Genomic DNA, 12668 nt, shown 5'->3' with positions numbered 1-12668 from the left:
ATAAATGTCCGCGTACTTCCTCCGTCTTAGAGACAACGGATGACTTGCTCTTGATCATCGGATTAGGCGATGGCATAGGCTCTCTGGAGAAGAATCGTTGAATGTCCGACTTGATTTGACCCAGGGGTGATTGTTTGGACGTAAACCTCTTTCGATGTCGCCGATTGCATTCTTGGAATTCGTGATCGTTCGACGAACAGAATGCGCATTTTTTTGTTTGAACCTCTTCGACTTGTGTATTCAGAGCGGAAGCTGACGAGTAATTCCTCGAATTTCTGTACTGATTTCTGTCGTCCCCAAGACCTTGACTTGAAACTATCTGAAATGGAGGCTGACGGCTAGTGATCTCAACTGGTTAGGTAAAATGTTCTCTATTGGCTCTCAATATCTCTTTGTAGAAACGTCAGCAGTCTGTCGATGATCCACTCTGCATTTGTTTTGGAACCGCGATTAAACTGTTGTACGATTTCTTCTGGAATTCGTTGCATGAGGATAGGACATAGCAGAGTGCCATACGTGTCGGATTCAACTCCCAGTGAAGCTAGGTTCCTTATTTGTAGGTCGCAAGCGTCGTAAAGCCTTCGTAGTCCATTGATGTCTTTGGCTTGTTTTAAGGGTTGTAGATTGAGTAACTTATTCATGTGAGTGTTAATGACCAAATCTGTTCTCCCGAAACGCTCCTTCAGTATTTTCACCGCTTCTTGGTAATTTTCGTCGGAGAGAGACAATCCCGCAATGGCGTTGAGGGCGACTCCTTTCAGGTAAGTTTTGAGATACGTGAACATCTCCGTACTTTCTAGATCCGTGTCGTGTATAGAAGCTTTAAATTGTGACCAGAATCTTTGCCAACCATTGGCCACTCCATCGTAATTCTCGATAATTATTGTTGGGAGCTTTATGTTCATTTTATGGGATTGGTCCATTTCTTGTTTTTGACAGGAATTTCGTAGTAAGGTTCTGTTGCTAGGTTTTCTATCTTCAGTATGTTAAAGGCCTCGAATTCGTGGATTAACTCAAGTTTTAGTTGATGTGATTTTCTCGGCATAATCCATATTTTTGTAATTTCTTCTTCGTAGTCCTTCTCGGCAGTTATTTCGGCTTTAATGAGTTCGGCAAGATCTTTCAGTAGTTTTTCTTTTAGTCTCAGTTGATCCAACAGTCGTTCTAGTTATGTTGGTCAATACTTGTGATAAGTTTTGTAACTGCAGTTCTAATTACCTTGCGCTTTTTCTCGTATTTATCCTAGTCGTTCGTGTTTTTCGGTTGGTAGTTAATTCCTTTGCTCCCGGGTTTCAGCACCAGATTGAAATGTGGAATTCGAGGTTCAGAGCTTTCGATGGGCGAACTGATATTTTTCCAACATTAATCGTTAAATATTAGCTAAAGAATTATCAACAGTAATAAAGACCATGAATTTAATCTTAATTACAATATGTAATAAAAGCACATAAGGGGGTTATATTACATAATTGAACTGACGATTTTACGTTTTACATTGTCTTATTTACATGAGATAAACAATGAGAATAGTATTTTTTGCCGATAACTTGGCGAATCGTGAAAAAGTAAAACATATACAGGATGATTTTTTTCAAAAATTATGTTTTCTAGAAAGTTGAAATTTGTACCGTACATTATACGTGCCGGGGGACACTTTCTACCAAAATTGCATCTAAATCAAAAAATATTTTCACGTTTTTTGAAAATTTAAATTTTAACCGCTAGGTGCTATAAGAAAATTGTCAATGATAAAATTGTAGAGCGTCACCGAAAACGTAAAAATAGCGTTGGCGCAAAAAACAATAGACGTCTTTTTCACTGAAAAATAAAGATACATTTTATTTATCTACTTACAAACCAAATTTATAAGTACGTTTCGAAAATACCACCTTCGGCTGCGATGCAGGCTTGGGCGCGAACAATCATATTGTCGAAGGCGGCTTGAATAATTTCCGGGGTTACTTCCCAGCAAGCGCTTACAATTCGTTGACGCAGCTCTTCAAGGGTCTCAACCGGAGTGGCGTACACCTTTTCCTTGACGAAGCCCCAAAGAAAGAACTCCAACGGAGTCAGATCGGGCGACCTTGCTGGCCAGTGTATGGGACCGTTTCTCCTTATCCATCGTTGTGGAAATTCGTTGTTTAGGTAATCTCTCACGGCTCTGTGATAATGAGGCGACGCACCGTCTTGCTGAAACCACAGTCTTGCTCGTTGCGCCAACGGCAGTTCGTCAAGTTGTTGTTGTAGCTCATTTCTCAAGAAATCTAAATAACTCTGGCCATTTAGATTTTGCGGTAAGAATACTGGACCAATTAACCGGTTTCCAACAAGACCAATCCAAACATTCAAGCGCCTAAATTGAACTAGTAAATAGTAAGTAATATACTATAGAGACAGATACTTCAGGGTTTTAAATAAACTTTTATTATAAAAGAATATTGGGGAAGCTTTTCGAGCTCACTCGCTCCTTTTCAACCCTTAGATACAAATGGCGAAAAATCCAAATACAACAAACAGATAACAAAAATAACTGTACGCTGATTTTGCTAACGCGCTCTTAACTTTCTATGGCCTAAAATTCTTTTAAAACTGCCCCAATTACTCACATCCACCTTTCCCCCGTTTAGGGTCATACCGCCTCTGTCAGCAATAAAAATGCCTTCTTTGAAGTTCCGTCTGAACCAATTTTTTTCTTTTTCCAACACTCTCGCTTCTTCCCACTGGATGGTGTGTCCGTCGCCAGAACTCCACATGTGTTTGGCTATCCCGTTCTTCCTATTGCCCTCTTTTACACAATTCTTATGCTCTTTAATCCTTACATTTTAATTCCGCTTCGATTCACCTATATATTTTTTCCGCATTTGCAACCGATCTCATATACAATTCCAGTCATTTCATCAAATTTTTTATTTTGTTTATTTTTAATTAAGAGTGAACCCAATGAACCTTGGTTAGAGCTAACAAGTTTTATTCCTAATGGTTTTAATTGGCGGTTGGGTTTTTCGGTTATTGATGTTACATGTTTTCTACCAGTTTATTAGTTTAATTAGAATTCAATAATTGTTTTTTTAAATAACGCTTTATCTTCTATGGGCCAATCCGAAAGGGTTTCAATGGGATGTTTTAACGATTGAAATTGGTGACGGTGTTCATATCCCCAGTGTGGATTTGTGTCTTCCCAAACATGATTGTAAGGGCCGTCTCTTGCATCCGAGAAAAGCATGTTGCGGAGGAATTGTCGGTCTTCGTGCACGGAATTTAGCAGCCAGTTGCAAAAATCCATCCGTTGTTGAGCGTCTCCATCCCATAAACCGTGGTGAAGCGTTGCTCTGTAACGATGGTACTTATGCCTTTGTAAAATTTCCCAAATGCGAGTTTTACTGCAAGCCAAATCCTTACTCGCCGCGGCACAACTACTACGTGGGTATGCGGCAAATTGGGCTAAAATGGTGTTTTCAAAGTCCAAATCTCGCTGACCAGGCCCACGAAATCAAGATTGTACCATACTGGTGAAAGTCATTTACAGCTCGCCTTACAGTAGTTATGGATGGTCTTCTATCTGTATGTCATTGCTCAAAGATCTCACTCACTCGTCGTAGATTTCTTCCACTTTCCGCGTAGTAAATGGCCACTAGTTCCGTACGATCAGCTCTGGAATATAGAGGCATGATTGTTAAGATTCATTACGACAATATAGTAACACAGTTTGTATTACAGTTATTTAAATACTAAATAAATTTAAGGTTTTTACTGACCTTTAAACCTGTGTTCTATTTATCTTCTCGCCTATCAGGGTTAAAACAGATTTCGAATACGACTAGATGCAAACACTGGCCTATTAGATTAAAAAACTAATGGGAAAAGTCAATAGCTAAATGAGCCAGATTGTGTTTTCAAAAAGAGTGCCACGCCTCATGACCCCGAAATGTGAAATACTGTATTTCAAAATGATTAATAGGGTGAAACGGTTCGGCACATTGGCCAGCAAGGTCGCCAGATCTTACGTATTTTAAATCGCCATTAATAATTTAATTAACTCATTTAATTTCTTGGTCATTGTCTCCTCGATTTTTCAGCGGTGTTTATTGCATTAAACAACAGATTAACAAATTTCTGACTTTTATAAAGTAACACTACTCTCCCAATGGAAATAACTTTCTAGAAAACATAGTTTTTAAAAAAAAAAACTTATTTTTTAGAAACGACTGAAAAGGAAAAAAAATTGCTAATTTTTAAAACGTTACGGTTTTCTGCTGTAAAACAATTGACCTTATCGTGATTGAAGTTTAGACGTTTCTCTTAAGGTTATGGTAGCACCTATATTAACTTCTCCTTCGGTTGGTTGGTTGTTAAGAGGCGACGTGCGTTGAACTCACACCCGTACGAGGAGTGGTACTATTTTGGTTTTTAAACTTGTTTATTTTTATATCAAACGAGTAAGAAACATTTCAAAAGCCTTTGTGCCTACATTACCGTCAATGTGAGGACAAGTCCTGGATTTATACCTACAGCACTGGGACCAAACTCACCTATGGGGACAAAAACCATGGTCCCCACATGGCAAACGATATAAAATGAGATAAAAAATTATTTATCGATTAATTTCAAAAGTTTCGACGTACAAAACACAAAATTGTCAAATTCCAAGATATTACGTTAAAAAAATTCTAAATGAGTGTGATTTTAATAGATTTATCAATAGAAAACTAATGTCCTCATTTGAACGTTAAAACTAGATTGGGGTGTTTAGAGATAAACACAGAAACAAATTGTAACACATCTAGATTAACCATGACACATAAGTGGTGCACCAAACGAGGCCTACACTAACTAAAAACGTCACTTCCGGTATGAAACACACTATTAATGGTCCCCACCAGGTATGTGACTTATGAATATGGTAAATGTCACAGTTTTATTTCCCTACAAGGTATTTAAATTATTATGACGTCACATCAAGTAAAATTAACTTTTAGTGGTTCCCCATAAAGTCCCCATAAGTTTTTCCTATTTAAAGAAAAAAAGCACGTCATAGCAAAAATACCTATGGCAATCTCAAACCGATTACGAGATTTTGAAAGTATTTAAAAAAATTAAATTCATTTCAACATTATGGAACTTTAACAATAATTTCAGAAATCTTATTTTGATTTCCGAGATTTTGACGGTGATTTCTAAATTGTGACGCTGATTTCCGTATTGTTAGTCAGATTTCGCGATTTTATTACAAATTTCTGGATTTCGACACAAACTTTGAGATTTTGAAATAACTTTTAAGTGATTTTGGATCTCGAACCATAGTTTCAGAAATCCTATTTTGAATTATGAGATTTCGACGGTAATTTCTAGATTGTGACGTAGATTTCCAGATTTTAAGGCAGATTTGAGGATTTTAGGAGATATTTCGAGATTTGACGGGAATATCGGGAGTTTGATTTAGATTTAGGAATTTTGTCAATGATTTATGTGTTTTTTGTTGTTTTAACACTGATTTCGAAAATTGAATCCTAATTTTTAAAATTTTAGGATATTTCTAGACTATTTCGATATTTCATCGCTTGAAAACCAGAGTAACGCACTTTTTTGACGGTGATTTCTAGATTGTGACGCTGATTTCCGGTTTGTTAGACAGATTTCACGATTTTATTACAGATTTCTGGATTTCGGCACAGATTTTAGGATTTTGAAATAACTTTCAAAATTTTCAGTGATCTTAAACAATAGTTTCAGAAGTACTATTTTGAATTATGATATTTCGACCGTAATTTCTAGATTGTGACGTAGATTTCCAGATTTTAAGGCAGATTTTAGGAGATATTTTGGGATTTTGATTTGGATTTCAAGATTTGACGGGAATATCGGGAGTTTGATTTAGATTTAGGAATTTTTTCAATGATTTACGTGTTTTTGAGGTTTTCACACTGATTTCGAAAATTGAATCCTAATTTTAAAAATTTTAGGATATTTTTTAAAATTTTAGACTATTTCGATATTTGATCGCTTGAAAACCAAAGTAACGCACTTTTTTGGCGAGTGTTTTGAAATTAATACATAATGATGTCTATCTATAGACATATTTATAGCGTTATCGATATTATACCTACTAGAGGTAGAAGGGGGCCGATGGCAATTTGCCAAAGGCTCAAACTTATAAGTGGCACGTTTTTTAATGGTAGACCTGTGTAATTCTAGCCATCATCTATTCAATTAGTGTCCTACTAAACATGAATATGAAGAAGCGTATCAGAAATAAGGCTGCCAAAAGATGAAAAAGTAAATTTTAAATTTGAACGACTTAAGGAAGTTCAATATGCAAATTTATATACGTCAATTTAATTTAACATAGTAGTGTTCCGCCTCAACGGCGATAGGTCACGAAATCAAAGTTTACGTCCTCCTATGTATAGTAAGGTCCTCACAACGTTTTATAACACATGATAAAAAAATCAAAGTTAACGTCGTCATATGTGTTGTTTTTTGGAGACACCCGTAAGGTCCTCACAGTGTGGTTTTTTAAGACTTATATAACACATGATTGTCCTCAAGTAGTAGTTTAAATAGAAATAAAACACTATCAGGAAGTCAAAGTGTAGTTGTTTAAGAGTAATGAAACACATGATTGTAAAATCCAAATTAAAGCCCTCCTGTAATATAGTTTCATTCTACCCATGGAAGGTCCTCACAAAGTCTTTTTAAAAAAATGCAAATGATTGGAAAATCAAAGTTAGCGTCCTCATATGTGTTGTTTCATTCGAGACACCCGTAAGGTCCTCACGGTGTGGTTTTTTAAGACTAATATAACACATGATTGTAAAATCAAAGTTTAAGCCATCATATGTATAGTTTCCTTCGAGAAACACCTGGGGTCTTCACAACGTCTTCTTAAGAACAATATATTACATAATTGAAAATCCAAATTAAGGTCCTCATATGTATAGTTTCGTTCGACACACGCAAGGTCCTCACAACGTCGTTTAAGACAATTATACCACATGATTGGAAAAGCAAAGTTAAGTACCTCGTATATAAATTTTCATTCTATAAACGTAAGGTCGTCACAATTTTATTTTAAACTTATAAAACAAATGATTGGAAGATCAAAGCTAACATCCTCATACATGTATGTGTTGCTCAAAGTCTTTAAAAAGTAAATAACACATGATTGAACAATAAAAGTTAAGGCCCTCATATGTATAGTTTCGTCGTCTTTTTAAGAATAATATATAACATGATTGGAAAATAAAAGTTAGGGCCCTTTGACGTAGACAAGGGGAGGGTTTCAGTGTTGAAACCTCCCTCTCCTTGGGCCAACCTTTGTCTCTACTTAATTTTCAACCCCTTCTTAACATTCATATATTTTCTGGCTACGCCACTGTAAGGTCCTCATATGTATAAATTCGTTAGACACACGTAAAGTCCTCACAAGGTCTTTTTTAAGACTTGTATAGACCTATACTAAAAGGTGGGTAAAAAGGTCAAGCCTCCCACCCGAATTTGAATTTATATGAAAGCGAATATCTGGCCCTGCGCAATTTCGGCTTTTCGACTTATAATCGCCAGCATTTCAGACGACGTACCAAATTGCTGATTTTGATTGGTCTTCAGTGGCGTAACTTCGTGGGACAATTGGGTCAAGTTGTCCAAAAAGGGCGCCATTTCGTATGAATTTTCCAAATTTGTTTTTCTTTGGAAACAGTGGAGGCGTTAGGAGTAGGCGAGATATGATATAGCCTACTTTTGTTTTTCACTGAGGGGCCCACAAATTAACTTGTGCGGGCCACGAAGAGGCACTTCAAGTCGATTTTTAGGTTCACAAATTAAAATAAAAAAAATAATATTTTCGGTTAATGCATAAAATTTTTAAAATTTAATTTTAAATCAATGTATAGGGGGATCAACAATCAAAGAAAACGGGGCCCACACCTGAAAGACTGATTATTAGTCTACACCTAAAAATCTCCTGTTTTTAAAACATTTCGGGCTTGTGGAGAAGGGTGCGGCGGCACTTTTTTTCAAATGGTCCTAGGGTGTTCGACGATAGTTATGCCACTGTTGGTCTTCATAAAAATTCAAATTTACGCAGGGAGGATTGCATTCTTTTTCACCGTCGTTTATTATAGGTCTATAACTCATGATTGGGAAATCAAGGTTAACGTCCTCATGTATAGTTTCGTTCGAGACACAAAAGGTTCTCCCAACGTCGTTAACCGTCATCGTTCGTTGTAATACTTGTTACTTCATATGATATAAAGCTAATGTATATTATTATTCTAGAATATTGCCAGTTTGATATAAATTTTTTAACTAATTGCTTCAAATTGCAATAAAGAAATTTACAAATCCAATTAAAAATAGAAACGTCTTAAAGCGGTTAAAATTTAAATTGAAAAAACGTTGGTTCGCTAAAGAGTGTAATGTTGTCCCTTAAACACGGCATCCTTAAGACTGTTTAGATTTCAGAGATTTTTCTCTATCGTCCCCGTAGTTGTTGATTTTTTGCGGTTAATACTGTATAATGTTCGGTTTCCCCTTCCATAAAAACTTGTTTAGGTTAACGGTAATAGTTAGTGTAGGGAGCTGTTGGCTCGCGTGGCTTGCAGGGCTTGCCACCAAGCGCCTACGCATTGTAACTCGGCCACCTGAATTAAAGGCTATAAAAGTCACTCGATGACTTAGGCCTAGGGTGCTGCCTTGGGTATTAGCCTAGCTGATTATTAAGTTTATTATTAAGTTTTAACATGACTAATTATATTAATTAATAGTATATTTATTGTAAATAAAATTTTTAATAAGACTAAAATTTAATATTGTTAATCCTGTGTATAATAAACAGCCGAAGTAACATAATGGAAAATCTGCTAGATTGCAATCTACATTAGAAAAAGTCGGCCCGAAACAACTACATGTTTTGATCACCAACGGTTTTCAAATTTAAATTCTAACGGCCGGAAATATATTTTAAGACGATTCTACTTTTAATTGGAAAGTTCTTTGTCACAATTTTTACAGTTTTTTCTGGTAACTCTATGTTAACTTAGCAATATTTAAATAAAATGGGTTATGTAAATAACCGTTATATCATAAGCAACATAAAACCTTAAGTAGGACACTGAACATTGTCACTTAAAAATAAGTCTGTCGCGGGGTGATGGCAAAAAACGGACGCTTAGAAACCAGAAATTAGTCGAAAACAATAACGGTTATGGCAGGGCTAACAGTCCTTACATAGGATGTCGTGATTTATTTGGCCATTGTCGAGAGTTATTTTCAATAAATAATTTAACGTTGGGATAATAGGAAATATAATAGTTATGGTTAATATTTTACTTTTATTTATAGTAAGTGCTGAATGAAATAAGAGTTTATACAAATTAATTTTGTGTCATTGGTGAATTTGGATTAATTTAAAACTTTGGTTAAGTTTCAGAAGTTCATTTAACCGTAAGTAACATACTACCATAAACAGGGGCGAATTAACCCTTTTGGCGCCTTTAGGCACAGAAATTTTTTCGCCCCTGGGCATTGTCTAACGGGCTTTCCAACTAAATATGGACAAGCCAAGTACTTGGACCGTGGGGCTTTATCAGAGTTTTGGTGCCCCTAGAAAAATTCCACCCTAGGCACGTGCCTAATCTTCCTAATAATACGCCCCTGACCATAAAAAGCATAATAGAATAAGTATGACCCTTCTGAGATTTTTACGCAAATTTCCTGACGGAACCTTTTTTTGACACGGACACTACGGACTCTCACTCGCTGCTTCGATGTGCACCTGCCACCGTTCTTAGAAGTATTTTTTCGTCCTTGTTAGTAGTCTATTTCGACTTGGGAGTGTCTGTGCTGCACAAATCTGGATAACATAATCACTGTGAAAATCAGTGATAATATGTTGCTAATTGTCAAACCTTTTGGTATTATATTACTTACGATATGTAAGGGACCACTTAATGGGATCCAACTAATTGTAAGCAAGAAAATTGCATATTATGAACAAAAAAATTGTAGCATTGGTTACGAGGGGCTAACCACTCTCTGAAAATCAGTCCATAAATATGAAAATGAGTACAGCCTTTGGTAGGGCTAAATCTGTACTCACTTACGTAATATTTTTACTGCAGTCAAAGCTGCAGGCTTGTACGCCGATTACGGGGAGTGATCAGCCCCTCGATTAGTTAAACTTTTTCTGTTAACGCTATACAATTTTCTTACTTACAATAAGTTCTATATAAAATGTACAGTAAGAACGGGCCTTTGCTTGAGCCCCGCCCCCCTGATAAAAAACAATCGGCATCGCTTCCAGGCGTCTTTTTTAAAAATATCCGTCGTCCCCAAAGCCTTTCATTATCTTTGTGTGGTAGGACAAGTGTTAATTAAATAAAAAATGCTTTTATCAAAGCAGTTGGAAGGTTGATTTAAGGGGTAGTTGGGATCTATGAAGGCACAGATATTGGAAATGTTTTAGAATTAAAGAATTATTTTTTGGAATTATTTTAAAAAGCAAAATATATTTCTAAAATTATTTCCATCGATTTTCCTCACCTTTTATAGATTTTAAAACCCTTTCCTTAATCAGTTATTGTGTATGTGCTGGTGTCTAAGGCCTAGGGTCGACACCGATGTGTGCGAGCAAAGATAATATAACTACGTACCCTAGATTGGAAATCAAGCTCCTTGAACGTAACGCAGGCTCTTACTGAGTTTCCGGAAGTCGGAAAAAATGGCCTCCATGGAGCTGGCAGGGCTACCGACCATAGAAATCTCATAGGTAACTAGAATGCTGCCGTGTAACTGGCAAATGGGCCAAACGCCGTGGCAGACGATAACCAGATCTCGGCCAATCAGAGCTCAAAGAGTGGTTCTGCCAAGAATTTAATGTCACCAGAGAGAATGACGTCACCTATCTCCCGCTATAGTAGCGGATCCAAGGAGGATTATTATCCTCCTTGGCGGAACCACTCTACGGCCTCTCATTGGCTGAAGGTTCAAGGCGAACTGGCGTCAAGCTCGGCCGTAGGCGGCAGCATTCTAGTTACCTATGAGATTTCTATGCTACCGACATATAGTTAAAACGTAAAGTTTTAGTGAAAATTGCGCCGTTGTTTTAGACTCGCGGTTTTCAAGATACCAGATATTTTTGCGTTATATGGTTTTAAAACAATAATGGATCATTCCTGTAGCTCTAAAAATGTTTCTAAACGAAAGAAAACTAAAGGTGAGTAATATAATCTTGGGTTATCTCTTGAAATTCCTTATTTCCCTCCCTGCTATGGAGCCCGATTTTTCCGAACTTCCGGCGCGAACTCAGTAAGAGCAGAGAGGGTAAAGTCGCTTCGCTATAGAGAGGCACCTCTCTTTCAAAAATCCGTCGCATGAATTTTTTCGCTAAAATGTCCCCTAGTCTTAGACGTTTGAGGGCGCTACTAGCCTGCTATCACCATTCGCCTCGAGCGGCGCGCGATTTAGGTATAGAACGACGCAAAAAGTTTTCTATTTATTGGATAATTTAACATCAATAAATCTATTAATATGTATTTATCGGCGATAAATTGTCCGTCAACTAAGAAAATTAAGTCTCGTTCATTTTTTTTTAAGTTACCAAAGGATAAAGAACGGTGAATACGCTTTTTTATTAGATAAGCTTAGGCCTTGGGTATTAGCCCAGCTGATTATTATTATTTTATTATTATATTCACTTTCAAACTTTTAGTTCTAAACTGTGGCTGCAAAATGTCAACAATTACAAACTATAACATAAAATAAATGAATATTTTTACACAAACCATAAACTTTGTTCTCTCTATTTTATTGACGATTGTTTCATGAATGTTAAAACCAGAAATCGACTAACTATTTTTTACAATAATGAATATCAAATTTCAGTTTCCCCTACGCCTATTAAAAGTAGAAAAACATCTACCAGGAGAACTTTCTTCTTAATATTTATTAATAATTAATTATTCCAATAAGAAAATACGTTGGCTACACACAGGGCCAGAGCTAACGGGACAAAACAAATTCTCCAATTGCACAACTACGCTTGCCCTAATTAATCAAATTATAAAAATGGTAATTTCAATTTTAAGTCAAGACTTTCTAGAAAATTACTTTTGGTTATATTCGTCAAAGAGGAGGCAATAGAGATCATCTGAATTCTCAACAATTTTGGGCAGCATACAGAGCTGCATCAGTCAATAATCTCTTAAAACCCGCAGATTCAAATTGCATCGATGATTTGGATAACTTCATTTTAAACAGATTCCTTTAAGAAATCAGCTCCAGGACCACAAGAGGATTCATCTGATTTTTATAAATATGGAGTCTTACAAGTTCATTGAAAGTCCTAACCTGCTCAAAGAAAATGTCCACTCCTTAGTTATATATTAAGAAACCTAATCCATCGCTGCTTTTCAAATCACCAATGTTCTTCTTGCATCAGTCAACTAAGGCAAGACAATCCAATTCTTAATCCAACTAATGTGCTTGCTTATTTTAAAGCATTCAAATCCACCAAAAACTCTTCTTTTGGTAGCATCATTTGACCAACTGCCAATTTCTTGGAATTTGTAACAAAGGTAAATGAGATATTTGACACCAGTTTCAAACTGTTATCACACATGACAAATTTGAAAGGCCGCTTACAAAGATTCATAGCACGGAGAATTGACAAG

General features: G+C 36.3%; 1 protein-coding gene across 1 annotated transcript; it reads right to left on the bottom strand.

Moving 5' to 3' along the window:
- Positions 1 to 371: 371 nt before the first annotated feature.
- LOC149933757 (uncharacterized) lies at positions 372 to 905 on the bottom strand. Its single transcript, XM_090157409.1, has one exon. It carries the CDS (start codon positions 903 to 905, stop codon positions 372 to 374), a length of 534 nt encoding a protein of 177 aa, XP_090013535.1.
- Positions 906 to 12668: the final 11763 nt, after the last annotated feature.

Source organism: Leiobunum rupestre, chromosome 8, assembly GCF_980474605.1.
Source record: "Leiobunum rupestre chromosome 8, qqLeiRupe1.1.hap1, whole genome shotgun sequence".
NCBI classification, from domain to species: domain Eukaryota; kingdom Metazoa; phylum Arthropoda; class Arachnida; order Opiliones; family Sclerosomatidae; genus Leiobunum; species Leiobunum rupestre.
This window is presented reverse-complemented; position numbering and strand designations above follow the sequence as displayed.